Here is a 17,552-nt window from a genome sequence, read left to right as displayed (position 1 = left end):
GAGTACACAGAGACACAAAGTAGCTCAATGCAGTTTTACAGATAAGTCAGATGATAGAAAAACAATGCTATGTCTCACTGCTAGGAAAATGCTCGAAAACAATAGCCTGGTGATTCTCGTTGCAGGGTAAAAATATTTCCTCAGGGGCATAAAAATATCTAAGGGCCAGGAGGCAGGCACATATAGCATATTCACTATTAAAATACAAAATGTAATTTTGAATTTGGGAAGTGAAAAAAAAAAACTACTGTTTTCATAATGCAAATATAGAAAAGCTAAACAGAATCTCCTTGGCTAGAGGAAGAGGAGTTTAAAACAGCTGACAGACATCAGACTTGGGATTCTGCCTCCAACTGTGACTACCACCAGAACAGCATCTAGAGGCAGGAAAGAGACAGAAACTGAGCAGGGAGAGGGGCCTTGGGAAACCTGGCTTAAAGATCCAGCATTTTGACTTCAGCCCCTGGCTGGGAAGGTGCCATGGCAACTTCAAGAGGATTATGCAAGAATTTTTCAATAGCTCCCCCAACCCCAATTTGGTAGCCTTATTTTCCTACGTCGTATTTCATGCCATGAAAGAGGCAACAGAGGAGCAAAACCAAAGGAAAACAGCTTTTTACTGGCACCACGTTCATGTAACAACCTCTGACAGAGGCTTTAAATTAAGACTCTCCAGGCCAACCTTCTAAAGCCATAAATCAGACTGAAAGCAAGAGGCAAAGAGAGAAGGGGGGATCTTCCCCAGGGGCAGAGCGAATAATGAACCTGACTTCACACCACTGGGGGTCCCAAGACCCTAGGAAATGTGGACAGGAGCCATCTAAGAATAGGCACAGACCCGTGATTAAGGCCCTGTTGATGGATTTCTGGAAGTCCTTGAAGGCTGTTCTGAGCTGTTTATAGTCAGTGTCTATGAAGTTCCATGGAGAATAAAATCATTAAAATGCCAGGCTCAGTGGCTCATGCCTATAATCCCAGCATTTGGGAAGGCTGAGGCAGGCAGACTGCTTACCCCAGGAGTTTGAGACCAGCCTGGGTAACATAGCAAGACTCTGGCTCTACAAAAAAAAACAAAAACAAAAAAAAAACACAAAAAGTAGCCAGTGTGGTGGCACATGCCTGTAGTCCCAGCTACCCAGGAGGCTGAGGTGGGAGGGTCGCCTGAGTCCAGGAGGTTGAGGCTGCAGTGAGCCATGATCATGCCACTGCACTACAGCCTGGGCCACAGAGTAAAACCCTGTCTCAATAAAATAAAATAAAATAATAAAAATGATAAAGCTCACTAATTTGGAAAAATGGGGTATAGCAAAGAATTTTTTTAAAAGCCTGAATGCAGGCTTTATTTTATTATTTTTATTATTGATTTATTACTTCATTACAGTATCTGCAAGTCCAGGTGCCTCTAAGAAAGAGACAGGAGTGATTTATCATAATAGCACTAACCCTCTGTGAAGAGTACACAGAGAGTTTGTCTCACAGCAAAGAGGAAATCTCCCTTAAAATCATCTTTACAACTAATAACAATAAAAACAAACATTCATTGAGTGATATGTGCCAGGCAATAGACTAAGGGCTTTACCTGATTAATCCTTTGCCCATATGAGGTAGGCACTATTATTATGCCCATTTTGTAGACAAGGAAACTGAACGTTGGAGAGATTAATGGATTTTCCCAAGTTCACTCAGCCAGGAGAGAGAAGGGCCGGGGATCCTGACAGTCAGGCTTGACTTGCTAACCTCTAGACAGTGTTGCCTCTAACCATTTGCTCTAGGAAACAAATAAATTTATTTTTACAGTGAGCTTTTCTATGTCAGTGTCTTTGTAGACTATCCCAAATCTGCTGCATTCAAAACCAAATGTTCTGGACACAGCACAGCCTCTTCTAAACAATGATATCTTCTCAACCTACACAAACTACAGATCTTGTACCTGGATATTTTTCTCTCTTTGCCTCAGAAGCAGAAAACTTAATACCAAACTTAACTCACCCACCATTGCAGAACTATAAAATGAATAAAAATAGCTAACATCTGTTTGAGTATTTACCGTGGGCCAGACTTGGTATTAGGTGCATTATTTGTATTAACTCACTTCAAATTCATTACAAACCTTTAAAGGCAGTGTTGTTATCCTCATTGAACAGAAAAGGATGCAGAAACACAGACTGGCTGAGAAATTGGATCAAGATCAAAGAACTAGGCAGTGGTAGAGTTGACATTTCAACACTGGCTGGGTGCTTCACCTCTCTGCAAGATCATCTTGACACAGAATAATCTGATTTTTATTCTAACCTATATTTTTCTTTTACTCAGTATAGTTCATCTCATTACAAAACAGTCCTCACTGAACTGTGCCTCCCTGTGATCATGCCCCTGTGTGGACCCCTCACATGGACTCTGGTTTGCTTTGGCCAGTAGAATGTTGGAGGCAACGCTGATGCTGTGTGTCAGGCTGAGGCCTCAAGAAGACTTGCAGCTCTAGCTTTCACTTTTGTGGAAGCTGCCCTGAGATCACCAGGAGGAAGCTGGTCTCGCCTACTGGAGAACAAGAGGCCACAGAGAGGAAAGGGAAGCAACTCAGCGAGTAGATGTGAGAGGGAGGTCACCTTGTACATTCCAGCCCAGCTGATCCTCCCTCACCTGGATGAGTCCAGGAGTAAATTCAGATAAAACAAGTACCCGGCCAACCCACAGACACATTAGAAGGAATAAATTATTTTTATGGTAAGCCAGTACATTTTGGAGCAGTCTGTTACATAACAACAGATAACTGAAACATCTAGACCTCCTCAACTATTCATCAACTTACCTTATACATATTTTTGTAGCCCTGTAAGCCCTTCAATCAACCAATCAATTATTCTTGAAGGGCTTCTCTAGAGGTTATGGGTCATGCAGACGCTAATCAGTAACTACCACAGGTCATAAACTTATTCCATATCTGAGGACCCAAATTTGTAACTCACCCACCTTTGCAGAACTCTAAAATGAATAACAATAGCTAACATTTATTTGAGTATTTGCCATGTGCCAGACTCGGTACTGGGCAGTTTGCTTGCATTAACTCACTTCAAACTCAAACAAGCCTCTAAAATATGTTCTTCTTACCCTCACTGAATAAAGGAAGATACAGAAACACAGACTGGCAGAGTCACTGGATCAAGATCACAGAACTAGGAAGTGGCAGACCCAAAAAGCCAGCCCACCCATGGGGCCACTGCCATCCTCTGTCCTTCTCGTTACCTGGATCCCAGATGCATGTTAAAATTCACATCTATCAGTTTTCTTAGGTACCAAGAAGTCCCCTTCCAGAATGCAAGACAGGGGACCAATTTCATGGGTCTCTTTGTGATCCTGGGTTCAGAGAGGGAGCTCCCCAGAAGTAGACACACACTGTTCTAAAATAATCTCTGCTCAGGAACATTCAGGGAGAGATGACAAGATTAGAAGGTCTGGCCACGTATCTATGAGAATGGGCCAGGACCATCTGTAAACATCTGGAAGCCATAAACAGCAGGGGAAAGGGAACAATCAGGGCTGTCCAGTGGGGCATGGAAACACATAACCACACATACACACTCACACGCCTGCCTATAATCCTGTCCCTCAGATGGTGCAGGGAAGTGAGAGTCAGGTCATTCCGCACTTGGCAATGAGTGGCTAAAACGTCAGTGACAAACCTCTGACTGCCTAAGAGAAGAAACACAAGAGAAAAACATCCAAGCAAACTGCCCAGTACCAAGTCTGGCACATGGTAAATACTCAAATAGAAGTGAAACCATGTCCACTCCTTGTCACCAGAAAGCACACAACCCTGTCCACCACTAATTGCACATAGCGAAGAAAGACCAAAGTCCAGCAGGAGTGGGCAGGGCAGGAGACAGGAGAGGAAAAAAGAGGTTGGACCAGATAAACATGAACCCTGTCTCCAGGCCCAGGGCACGGGTTCTTTCACATCCCACCAAGATGGAATAAGCCTAGAGCACAGCTCTATCGGCCCTATCAGCTAGGACCAGCCCAGGCCTCTGTGCCTCTCAATTACTCGTGGTGATTGGGAACAAAGGAAAGCATGGATAACCTAAATCCCCAATCTTGATGTTAGCCCAGAGTTTAGTCTTTTATCCCGGAAACCTTTTCTTCTTCATCATCTTTTTCCTTTCTCTTCTTTTTTGGTTTAAACCAAAAATGGCCAAAAAGCATAAACATTACAAGATTTGAGTTTCGGCTCTTTGGGCTGGCCTTTTTTTCTAGACACTGCCTTCCAGAGGAGGAACTGCTGAAGAAAGGAGCAGACAGAAAAGCTGAGATCCTGGGTAACCCAACACCAAAGCACCTTCTTCACATGTAGTCAGCAGCTATTGGTTGGCCAGCTATGCTATAAACATTTTGGAGAAAGAACATGGGAACCTCATGGTGATGGAGGAAGATGGGGGTAAAGGGGGAGATGGGTGGAGAGAGAAGATGGTAGACAGAGAAAGTCTGTGTCACTCAGGGTTCTGCAGAGAAAGAGAACCAATGGAAAATAGAGACAGGTGTGTGTGTGTGTGTGTGTGTGTGTGTGTATCTATGTATCTATTTGTTTTGGAAGGGCCAGCACAGGCACAAGCGCTTGATATCTATAGATTATAGATACACACACATATACATAAAGAGAGAGAGAGTAATATTTTAAGGAATTGGCTATGTAATTATAGAGGCTGGCAAGTCTAAAATATGTTGGGCAGGCCAGTAGACTAGAAATTCAGGTAAGAGTGATGGGGCAGTCTTGAGTCCAAAATCAATAGGTCAAGTTAGCAGACTGGAAACTCAAGCAGGATTTCCATGTTACAGTCTGGAGGCAGAATTCCTTCTTTTGGGGGAAACCTCAGTCTTTGCTCTTAAGCCCTTCCACTGATTGGATGGGACCCACCCACATTATGAATGGGAATCTGTTTTATTTGAAGTCAATTGACTGTAAATGTTGACCACATCCACAAAGTACCTTCACACCAATATCTAGGTAAGTGTTTGACCAAACAACCGGGCAGGATGGCCTAGCCAAATTGACCTATGACATGAAGCATCGTAAAGTCCATCTGAAAAATGAGTGCAAGAAAAAAGGCTAATCTTACAGAGAGCCATATGCAGAAGAACTGAAGAAGAGTCACCAGCCATAAAAACGTGGACTGGGAAGATGCCTTGTTGAATGATGCGGTCCTCCCAGAGAAAGAACCAGAGGCTCTCCCAGTGGAGGCTCGACTGGTAACCAAGGTACCTACTCTGGCCATCCGGACAGGGAGTTCCTTAGACTACAGAAAAAGTAAACTGACATTGTCCTGAGAGAGGAGGACCTAAAGCAGGATCCTGAGTAGCAAATAAGATTAGGGCCCAGGAAGAGGACACGAAAAAGGACTGGGACCTTGTAGACCCAGGTTATCACCCAGGATGTTACTGGTTGTATATGTACTGGGTGCTAGCATCATGTCAGGTGCTGGAGAGGCCAGAAAAATGCTCTAAGACATAGCAAGCAGAAAGAATAAACCATGAGATCTTAGCCTACCCTCATTCAAGGCCATCCTCCGTCCCCGAAACTTTCCCTGAGGCCCCGCCCAGAACAAAGCTAGAAGCAGTGTGGCCCTTGTGCAGGATCTGCCCTCATGGGCCCCTTGTCCTCAGTGCCCTGTTTCACTGGATGCAAGTTCCTGGAAACTAGGACTCTGCACATCCTTCCTGAGCCTTCACCACACCCACCTCTAGTAGCTATAGGAGAGCCATGGAACCTCTGGTGTACAAGATTCATAAAGGGTACTTAGTCCAAGAACCCTTCTATTGCTTGAGTCCCCATCATGTCACCCCTCCCACAGAATTCTAGTCTGACACTTCAGAGACAGGGCTGCCCACTGTTGAATAAACCATGGGGATGAGCCCACAGAGGCTGCAAAAAGAGTATCTATCCCTTTGACACATCCTGGGAAATGCTACACACAACCCAGACCATCAAGCACTGGATTTTCTTAGGGGAAAAATCAATTAAAATGTTACCCAGACTGAAAAATGAGAGGCACTTACTTAGGTTTCATTGCAAAAGCAGTTGTCCCACTGAGCCAAGAATATTAAAGAAAAAATTAGCAGTGTGTCACCTACAGTGACCCTGAAACCCCTTCAAATACTTCACACCCACCTAGTCTCTTATCAAAAATGAATGAAATGCTGAAAGATAACCCAAAATATCAAACTGTGGGTTGAAAACAACCTTTCTAAATTACAATATGAAATTCCAGAGGCATAAGAAACCACATGGCTCCAGTCTCAGGATTCTCTAGGTCAGCATGTGAGCATGTGAGAGTGTGGTGTCAGGAGCGTTCCAGAACCGTCGGGTGGCTGAGAATTTGGCAGAGGAAGGCACTGCAGGAGTAAAAGAGAGAAAGATAGGACCAGGTTGTAAGGAACTGACTTTGCTGTTTCAGAAGGGCTAGCACAGGGACGAGATGCGGTGCCCTGGGGAAGGGTTGCTGGACTCAGTGATTTATGGAACATCACTAAGCAGGCCCTTGCTGTTTATTTAGCCACATGGGGTTTTAGCACCTATGGTTTCAAGCCAACTATGTGAACAGGTTATTTTTCTTACTTGTGGACTTTGCACTTTTTCACAGGACGGGCTAAGTGGCCCCCAGAGGATCATTTTTCCAAGCACCATTTGCTGGGCCGACCCTGCCCTGCTACCATGGCTTTCCATCACGCACACCACTCGGTGCCACTTGGTCATTGCCAATTCCCAATTTCTCAACATTTATGTGACTCAGAGTTATGCAGGGGCTCTGGGAGCCCCTGAAGAAAGGGAGAGACCACAGAACCATTGCTCAGGGCTCCTTTCCAAACACAGGGCAGACAACTGACCCAGAAAAGGAAAGGCCCTACCAGGGCAAGGAAAAAGCCAATGTCACTGGCAAACAGAACAGTCAGCCTCTGAAATTGTGCTCAGGTTTGTATCAGGTAGTGGGTGGGTATGGAGAGAACAGAAACAGAATTTGCACAAATTAAAGTCACACTTCTGTTTACATGAGTTTTTCCATCTCCTTTAAGCTAAAAAGTCCTTTCCCCCACAGAATAGGCAGGAAAAGAAAGCAAAAAACATAACATCATCCCTCAGTTGTAACCTACAAAGGGACCTGAGAGAACCCCCTGGAGGGAGCACCCTTCTGATTAACTCACTGGCCAAGAGAACTGTCTGCAGCTCCAGCCCAAATGGAGATGTGAGGATGGTCTAAAAGCTCAACTGGAGGACTGCTCCCACATGCCAGAGAGACCTCAGGGCAGTCAGAGGGAACTAGAGATAGGGCGTGAGGGAATACTTGGGCTTCCTTGGCAAGGCTGAAAGCAGCAGTAAGTGCCTATCACTCCTCCTGCACACTCCTATCCAAGCGTCTGGCATGTTAGAAGGTTCTAAAGTCAGAAACAGTTGGAATAGAGGCAAAATAGGCAGTCAAGAGCATGGGCTTTGTGGTCAATGATTCAGGCTCTACCCCTTGTTCGCTCTGTGACCTTGGCCAGTTAAAGTTCTCAAAATTCCAGGTTCCTTACATGTAAAAGTAAGGTAACTCTTGCACATGTCTCATAGGGTCATTGTGAAGATTAAATGCAATCGTATGTGAAAAATATTAAACCTGGTGGCATAGTAAGTTGCTTAATGGTATCTACTATTCCTATTAGCTGGTCTAAGGTAGTAGTGTGGGGTAAACATGGTCTTCCTGCCTTATCCCTATGAGTGACCAGTCTCCTCAACAGGACTCCAGTAGCTGACCAAGGGCAAGGTAGTGGAGCAGTATGCTCCAGGGGCAGGCAATAAAGGGGTATTAGGTCTGCAGGTAAACTAAAAAAAAAAAAAATGCACATATAGCTAACAGTTTATCTCCTTTTTATAATCACTATGCCAGCAATTCAAAACAATGTCAGTGATAAAATACTCCTCCCCACTGGGGTGGACCTCACCATCACCCCCCATTCCTTTGGTGCACCACTGCCCAATGGTCAGCTCCTGCCTTAAATGTTCCTTGTATTTCATCCTTTGACCCCTCAGAGTCAAACAGAGGCCTCAGCACATGATAGTTCTTGATGGATCTATGACCTTGAACAAGGCCCTTAGCAAGTCTGGGCTCCTGTTTTCTCATTTAAAATTAAGTGGCAATGCTAGATGACTCTCAGGCCCTTCTCACTCTAATGGCCCACAGTCTTACAATTAGACAAAATCATGTGCACTTCCCCATGACTCAGGGGCCAGATCCAAACTTAGCTTCCCAAGTCCCAGTAGAACTCCGAGCACCAGGAAGGGCTGGGTTAAAGGGAAGGCTGCTCGGTGCTCTCAGGTTCTCCCTTGTACCTCATACCTCTTTCCACAACCCTGCTATGTGGCCTGTGAGCCACACCTAACCTGCTGTGTCTTGGAGATCCCATCTTCAGCACAAAAGTAACACCATCCACCCCATATCCCCAACATTGGCCGAGGGCACCTCGTCACAGGGATGTTTACAGTTGGCACTGTAAGTAGGGCGTGCTGCTGGGACGAAGTGTCATGGGTGAGGAGGTGTAAGGGAAAATTACAAACCAACCAGCCTGTCTAAATAGTTTCTCTCTGTGTAACCCAAAATGGTCATGCATGTCTCACCATGGTCTGAAGTGGTGACCGCTTCCTTCCCACACAGAGACTGAGTTCCTACGGGGCAGGGAAGAACAAGATCGAAATTCTACAGAGGATATTTCATCCAGGATGGATTGTACCAATATAGCATGCAGGCATTTTTCTTTTTAACTTTTCCCCCAAGGCATCACTGACTCGTATCCGCTCAAATGTTAGCAAAGTTCCCATCTCTATTGACTCATAGCATTGAGTGAGCAGACATGACCCTTCCACCAAAAAGAATATGAAATACCTCACAGTATTTTTGCAATGACAAGTACTGAGAGATAGCAAGCTGCCTTTTTTCTAGTTTTTCTCAGTAACTTCATTGGCCTTAACCTGACAGTCTCTGTACTTTCAAGAGCAAGTTCTAGCAAATAAAAATTTAGACAGAAAGGGAGGAGAAGGCACAGACAAAGGTGGAAGATGAAAGAGCTATTTAAATTTATTAAAATAAAGTATCACAACTTCACTCTCTACTCTGCAAAACATGAGTGTTGCATGTGTGAGTGTGTTTATGAGATGTAGACCCCATCTACTTCCAAAGCCACTTTACAAATAAACACAGAACAAGGACCTTCAGATCTAAGCAGAGACTGTAGTTGACCTCTAGAAAATTGGAATGAGCCAATGGCAATACCTGGGCAAGATCTTTAATTTCAGTGTCTTAGCAGCAGAGGCCAAAAGAAAATACCAGGGCACGTAGTTTTGCTATCAAACATTAAAAAGCAGACACACTCACCTCCAGAAACAGAAACAGAACCCTTGCTGGTGCAGCACGTCGTCCCAGTGCTGGGTCCTGCAGCCATCCCTTCACCCTCCCACACCTTTGTGTTCCAAGCAGACAACGTGGGGCGAAGGAGCAAGGCGACCAGGAAAGCTAATTTTAAAACAAGGTAAAAATGGACTGTGCGGCTAGGCTCCCTGGGGCCTCCAAGTGTGTTTATTGCTTCTCTCCGCAAAGGGAAATTTTAAGAAAGAACAAGGCCTTTGTTGCCATGGAGAAAGCCATAGGGATGACCACCCATCCCCCATCCCCAGCTCAATTCTACTGGCCATGATTGACCAAGGCACCTGCATGAGAGAGATGGGCAGACATCCAGAAGGCCAGTTATGGAAATAAATATCCAGTGTGTGTTTTTATATAGATATTTTAAATGCACACAAGCCCAGACCCATCCTCGGCTGCTAACGTTAGTGGATTACTCATTCTTCCTTCCAATCACGTCATGTGCGAGATTCCAGGTGGCCGTGGGGTATTTGCTTACAATGGCTACCGCTGGTTTCCCTGCGAGCTGTTTATTTTTCCAGGCCTCAAGTCATTACATCAGTCAGCGGTTTCTAGGCGGGCCAAGAGTGCTGGCTTGGGGGGTGGAGGAATCCAGCCAGGAGGTGCAGATGCCTCAGTGACCCCAAGTCCCAGTCATAGCAGCTATCCCAGCAGGAACTTCCTGGGTGAGGAAGGAGCAATCCAAGACGTGGTCAAGGGGCCTGAAGCAGGCCTAGAAGAGCTGCACTCTGACACTGTGAACAGCTTACCTGTGACAGGTCAGGTGACTTGAGCAAACACAGTCACAGTCATGCATGAGGAGGCCAGGGTGTCACTTTCATGGTAAAACTTAAAAGAAATGCATTTCCACCTTGTGTCTGTGCTGATGGCTGTGTCTCCAGGGAGCAGAGTCACCATGAGCTGCTCCCTTCAATGATGTAGAAAAGGAAGCGCTGTGGGTCTAAGAGGCAGGGGAGGAAAGGCATGGCCCTTTTGGATTTAACTCACAGGGCCAGGGTCTAGGGCCTCCTTGAAGTCCTTGATCAGATCATGGAAGAAGTTAACTGGAAAAAAACAGGGACAAAGGAAAGAAAGAGATGACAAAACAAAGAGGGAAGTCACACCACTCCACTCCACTTGAGGCCACAGAGTCAAGCCCCCAGGGCAGAAGGAAATGAGTGGTGGGCCTTGGGAACATTACTATGCTGCACAGAGAAGAGCTGCATGACCATATTTCCTGAGAGATTATACTTGCCCAGAGGAGAAAGGGTGGAAGTTTTTCATATAGAAACAAAGATGTAAATCAGAGCCATAGGAAAGTGCCTGCACATAGTCAAATTAGAAACATGAGAAGATGAGATGAAGAATCAGATGAAACCTAATTCTTGTCGCTTATTTCATATCTTTATCATCTGTAACATGTAGATGGTAAAAAAAAAATATTTTAAACACTAGGTATATTAAGAAATGCCTTGGTAACCAACCCCTGATTAAAAAAAAAAAAAAAAAAACTTAGCAAGCGTTCATATTTCCTTATAAAAGCAGAACAGAGGCTCCATCCAACATTCATTTATGGGAAGATGCGGCTCTCGAGTTCTAGGGTATTAGCTGGCCAGGTACATTGTCTTCCTGAATGCGAAAGGAATTCCTGGTGCGCTGGAGATGCAATGGAGGAGAGGTTCAATGGAGGCAAGAACTGAAGAGAAGAGCAAAGAAGCAAATCTGTCAATGCTGAACCTGCCAAGTACTCAAAAGGTAACACTGACCATAGTGAACACATGACAAAGCCTTAAAAACAAGAGCCAAAACTTCCAGGAGCAGAGAAGGAGACTAGGAGAGTCTACAGGCATATGTGTCATGTTATTGCAAAACTTCAGCTGCCCAGTGGAACCTTTCCAATGTCAACAGTCCCCAGGCCAGAAAACAAACCTGGCGTCACAGGGTCTGAATGTGAAAAAAGGATGTGTGGGGTGTAAAAGAAACTGGGATAGCCTTTTTGCCTCTGAGAGACAGCTGAGAAGAAGAGCTCTCAACCCAATGGGCTTCACGGAGTCCCATGGCAACCTCCCCAGGGGAATGCAGGTTGAAGCACACCTGAACCCAGGATGGTCCATCAAACTCAATGAAAAACTTTCGGCCGGGCGCGGTGGCTCAAGCCTGTAATCCCAGCACTTTGGGAGGCCGAGACGGGCGGATCACGAGGTCAGGAGATCGAGACCATCCTGGCTAACACGGTGAAACCCCGTCTCTACTAAAAATACAAGAAAAATACTAGCCGGGCGAGGTGGCGGGCGCCTGTAGTCCCAGCTACTTGGGAGGCTGAGGCTGGAGAATGGCGTAAACCTGGGAGGCGGAGCTTGCAGTGAGCTGAGATCCGGCCACTGCACTCCAGCCTGGGCGACAGACCTAGACTCCGTCTCAAAAAAAAAAAAAAAAAAAAAGAAAAACTTTCTCAGGTGTTTGGCCAAGAGGCTCCAGTCCCTACTAGAGCCAAATATCCAGATATAAGTTATCATTAAGGTATATTTGACTTCTCATTAAACCAAATATGATAACATGTGACAAGTGGCTAGCGGAAGACATAAAGATATTCCACCAAGAGTCACTAGTGTTTTGTTGGGTATAAAAAAATCATTTATGGTGTACCTACTATGTGTCAGGCATTACACAGATGCTCTTGAGTCCTCACAAAAAAATCCTGCAAGGCACTAAAACTTTGTTTTACATATAAGGAAATCAAGACTCAGGGAAGTTAATTAACTTTCCCAAGCTCACTAAGCCTCTCAGTGGGAAGCTAGCATTGGAAACCAGGTTATAGGTTTGTCTGACACCAAAGTCCATGGTTTTGCCATTACATGGTTTATCTCCGCTACATGCAAAACTTCAGCTGCCCAGTGGAACCAGTTGTGTAGTGGAGATAAACCATGCCTAAAAAAGCCAAACCTCAAGATGCTTTTTTGGCAACCCGTTTGTGGCAGCATGCACCAGACCTGGACATTAAAGCTTGGAAAAGGTTTGTGTGAGATGGTGAAGAGCATTGTGAGCTGCCTCAGAGCTCCTGTGCTGATGCAGGCTTACCTGGGCATGTTAGGAAGCATCCTCCTGCCTGGTCTATGAGATGGGCCAGAAAACTTAAGTAAGACATCCCCAGACATCCTCATACACACACTCCCATCCAAATGCTTCTATTTCAATCATATATGCCAGAAGCCAGAAAGCTTTCCTATAAAGGTTCAGATGATAAATATTTTAGGCTTTGCAGGCCATACAGGGTCTGTCACAACTATTCCACTCTACTATTTAGATGAAAATGTTCACAGACACTACACAAATATATGGCTGTGGCTGTGATCCAACTCAACTTTATTTTCAAAAACAGGCAAGCGACCATTTGACAACCCCTGTTACAGGTCTTTGTGGCACCATATATTTAATACATAATTATATCAAAGAGATTGATAGGCATTCAGTTAATATTACCAGTTGATCACGATGGAAAAAGTTCCAGTTTAGTAGAAGATTCCTAGGTCATCCATCTCTAACAGTTATCCCTGATCTCAGTTTCTCCCAGGGAACTGTTAGGTCTCTCCCAACTATCCTATCATATACACTAACCTTACAGATATAACTGGGGTCAGCCAGAGAAAAATAAAGGTGGCCAGGCCACCCCAGCAAAAGGAAGGTGGATGGACCTGTCCAGAATCCTTTTCTCAACATGACCCTATTCTCATCCAAATGGAGAGTAGGAATGAAAGCAGAAGAACTTCAGCAGAAGCAAACATTATCAATTGACTTCGACCTCACCACTTTACTACATGCAGAGAATACAACCAAAGAAGACAGACATTCTATTTCCAAGGATAACTAGTTTTCTCCAGCCCAACCACTCCCTAGCTGTGACTCAGGACAAGTTACTTCCTCTGTCTCAGCCTCTGACTCTTCATCTGCAAGATGAAGACAAGAACAATAGCTATCTCAAAGGGTTATGGTGAAGCTCAAGTGAGATGACAAATGTAAAGTTCCACAGGACCTGATACAAAGTAGCTATTATGGCAGTGCTATTCTAATTTTACTGATAATAATGATGATCTTTTCTCCTCCATCATTCCCCAAAGCAATCAAATGCATGGGTAAGTGAAAAAGAAATTCAAAGAAGCAACTGTTAAATGCCAAGTGAGTGTTTCAGGCAAAAAAGTGCTGTACATTACAACTCAGAGAGCTCACCTTCATATCTTCCATTTGGTCACAGAATGAGAATTAACTCATGGGGGCCTTGCAGACCTTTCAGGGCCTCAGGGACTAGGAGACCAGTTGCAAATGTTACTTCCACCATCAGGCACTACAGGCACCAAAGCCACTTCTATTTGATTTATATTTGCCTAACAGGGAAAGGGGAATGGGGGGGGGGTCCTAAGAAGAAGCCTAATAGATGCCTTTGCTTAAGGTGACAATCGTAAATTCTTTCTGATTGAAGAATTTTCAAAATAAGCACCATCATTACTATTCCCATTTTTCATACCAATAATAATGATAATAGTAAATACATGTACTTACAATTTATCAGTTAGCCAGGCATCAATTGAGTGTCATATAGACACTAACTTAGTTAACGTTTAACCATAGTCCTTTGAGGGAGAGATTGTGATCCCATTTTACAAATGAGAATTGAGGCTCAAAGAAATTATATGACTTGACTGGGGTCACTAAATGTTGGAGCTAGACTGTGAACCCAGGTTTCACTAATTTAAAAGCCTGTGCTTTAATCACTGCACTCTTCTGTCAAAGACTGACTCAAGGGAGTTCACAGTCTCCTTTCACTCCACCATCCCATATCTCCAACTTTTATCAGTGAACAGACACATGAAAAGGCACTGACAAACCCAAGTCACAGAGGAACTCAACTGATGGCATTTGAATTCACCTCCTGGTCTATATCATTCCTTGCATTCTAATGCCACATTACCACCATTAGGACAGAGTTGGTGAACAGGTCAACTTAAAGGGGACCAATGACAGGACACTCATTAATTAATGGTCATGTAAAATTCTGCCTGCTGGTCCAAAGTCATATATCTTTTATCCATAGTCTTGCCACCTATAAGGAAAAGATGATATGGCTAAATTCAACAACCAGGCATAAATTATGCAGAGTGGTATTTCTCATAATGAAGTCTTTGGTTGAAAAGATGATCCTCCTTGATAGAGATACAGATTTGGCTTGTGAACACATTTTCCTGTTGATGAACATTTAGTCTTTATTGATAGTAAATGGACTTTACTGACTCTGGTCTTTACTGATATCAAACAGAGTCTACAAAATAATCCTACAAATATGATCACCCTTCAAAAATTATCATCTTTCTACAAGGGGTTTGGCCAGTGCTCAAACTTGACCACTCACGAGACCCCCTAAAAGATCAGACCAGAGAAGATCAGACCAGAGAAGACATGACTGTAAGCAGCTATTTAGAGCCTTCAAAACACACAGAATCGACTCCCTCCAGGATTGAAGTCCAACTTCTTTATGTCCAGTCATTCTTCTTTCAAATTCTTCTGTATGGCATATGGAAAGTTAATCAAAATATTACAATATATAGTCAAAAAAATTATTAAGAGGATCAACGACCTAAGAAAGATGATCCCTGAGATGATAACTGAATAAAATTAAAGTTGGAAGGGATTAACACATTCAATCTCTTTATTTTATAGCTATAGAAATTGACAACCAGGCAAATTAAATGACTTTCCCAAATCCACACAATAAGAAGTCACAGAACCATGGGGCAAAGAAGGATGAATTGGGTATGTATATAATCCAAGGAAGGTTATTTACCTGAATTTCTTATGTTGGTGTTGTTCAGTTTGGAGTCCTTGATCACCAAGTGTTTAATCCATAGAGTTGGAGCTGTGATTTCTAGGGGTGGGGAAAAAGAGACAGAAAAAGTCTGGGCAAAGAGACCATGTGAGTGGAAGTGTAACCTCAGACTTCTTAATAGCCATTTTTCAAAGTCTGAGGCATTGAGGCTTCAGTTCTCTCCCACATCCACTCCTCCCAGTTCCCCTTCCTTCCTCACAACGGAAGCTCCTCTCCCCAACAGCTCATAAGAGCTGATCAGGGCATCCTGTGCTGGGAAGCAGAGTGGTCAGAATGCAGAGGTGCTGAGCACTCCATCCAGGAATAAAAATATTATCCCAGGAGGTAAGGAACATGGGCCAAGCCAAGTCCCTCTCAGCTGCTTCCCTGGGAGAAGATTTAAAGGGGATAAATCAACAAATGAATGCCAAACAAACCACAGAGACCATTCTAGAGGAAACGGCTGAGCCGAGACTGCTCCAGATGGGAAAGAAAGGAGTGCATCTCATGTGTGCTTCAATCCCCTTTCTAATGGCTTCTCATGCGCAGAGGCTGGATTCCTCCATCCAGAGAGTGCCAGGGTGCCTCCAGGCTCTCCAGGATTTGGTCACTCAGTGGACAGGCAGGAATCCTAAGTGACCCTGAGTATACTGTGGAGTGACCTTCAATGAGGGTATTGGGGAGGTCTCCCAAGATGAGACAGTCTCTGTCCCTCACCTGAACCCCCAGGGTCCCAGACTTGTCAATGATCCAGGACCTCTGTGGATCACAGAGACATCTACATCTAAACTTTCAGACATGAGCATACAAACCTTCCCATAAGTGAGCTGATTGTAAAGGATATTGTATATTTCAATCTTCCTCAGAACTGAACTTGTGCTAGCGACATCCATAGCCACAGCATGAACCCGTGGCATGATTTCTTTTTATTCTTCTGTCTCTCTGTCCAGTCTCATGATCCAGGACTGGATACACTTAGCTAGGAGATGCTCAGTTTGCTACATATTGCACTAAAATCCCAACCTTATTGTCAGATTTTAGAGACTTTACTCTGCCAAACTTTCAGGTCCTCATCAGGGGAATATGGAGTACTCAGTACAGTACACTGAAGAGTACAGGCCCTGAGCACCCCAACCTAAACCTCCTGCACCCCGCACTCCTATCCTCTCTCTGTGCCTCCAGAGACTTCCAGCCTCTCTTTTGCCACCAGCCACAGTTTCTCTTGACCTAGAATTTCTCTTCTCCAAAATGTCCTGCCTCAACTCTCAACGTCCCTACAACCTGCACAAATCAATCCCACTGGCCAATCTCCTTCCTGCGACTTTCCTCACTGTATCCCATCCCTACCTCATTCCCCTCTTGTCCATGCCAGCCCCTTGCCTGGAACACCCAGACTCCTCCCCTCCACTTTCAAGATCCAGCTCAAGTCCTGGCTCTTCACGAAAGCTTTTCCCAGACCATGGTGATCTCTTTCTTCCGTAAATGTCTATGACAATAAGAACGGAGACCACGTAATTTAACACATAAAGCACTCTAAGAGTTGCAGCTGTCTTGAGAGCAAAGTCTTACATCTCCAAACCTCCTTTTCATCCCCCAGAGGGGCTCACACAGTGCCAGGCACAGAGTGGACACTTGTAAGTGCCAATTAATTTACTGAAGGGACGCTGCCGGCCTATCTTTCTCAGCCGTGATTCCTGGGTCTTGGCAGCTCCAAGGGTCTGTCCAGGCTGTTATTGTTGGACACCAGGAGACAGGCAGGAAGCCTGAGAGAACAGAGGGCCCTTCCAGAAGTGGAGAGTGTACCAGTTCCTGGGAGGATTTGCATTTTTTCAAAAGGTTAAAACAACCCAGCTTACACTGGGAAAAATTGAAATTAAAAAAGAAAATAATAATAATAAAACTTAAACAAACATCCAGCGTTATGTTTGTTTCCCAAACCTGAAAATGAGACCTTTCCCAAACCTGAAAATGAGTGGGAGAATGAACATCCGAAGTAATGCAAGAGCTTACCATCTCCATCGAACACCGGCTGGGTCTCCATCGTGGGTGTCGGCTTAGATCCGTCATCTGAATTGAGGGTTAAAAAGAATCGAAAGGAGACTACCATTATTGAGGTAAATACTATCTACTCTCCAGCACTGTTGAATGGTTGGGGTTTGTACAAGGCCCGGCCAAGTCCCAGTGAAGAGACCAAAGATAAAGAAACAAAAGAAGAAAAGGGCAAGAAGGAAAAGAGAACCACAGACAGACAAAAGAGCAAAACAAATCCAGGTTTG

At 44.4% G+C, this 17,552-nt stretch overlaps 1 protein-coding gene across 2 annotated transcripts in view; it reads right to left on the bottom strand.

The window, feature by feature from the left end:
- The window catches only part of SMOC1 (SPARC related modular calcium binding 1), a 164,275-nt gene that overhangs the window by 23,005 nt on the left and 123,718 nt on the right, over positions 1-17,552 (bottom strand). For both annotated transcript variants that reach the window (XM_012000910.1, XM_012000911.1), the window contains exons 6-7: positions 17,287-17,343; positions 15,256-15,336 (exon numbers count right to left, since the gene is read on the bottom strand). In XM_012000910.1, coding sequence (XP_011856300.1) covers positions 15,256-15,336; positions 17,287-17,343 — 138 coding nt within the window. The remainder of the gene's footprint in view (positions 1-15,255; positions 15,337-17,286; positions 17,344-17,552) is intronic.

Source organism: Mandrillus leucophaeus, unplaced genomic scaffold (genome assembly GCF_000951045.1).
Source record: "Mandrillus leucophaeus isolate KB7577 unplaced genomic scaffold, Mleu.le_1.0 Scaffold641, whole genome shotgun sequence".
NCBI lineage: Eukaryota > Metazoa > Chordata > Mammalia > Primates > Cercopithecidae > Mandrillus > Mandrillus leucophaeus.
Note: the sequence above shows the minus strand (reverse complement) of the source record. Positions and strands in the feature narration are given on the sequence as shown.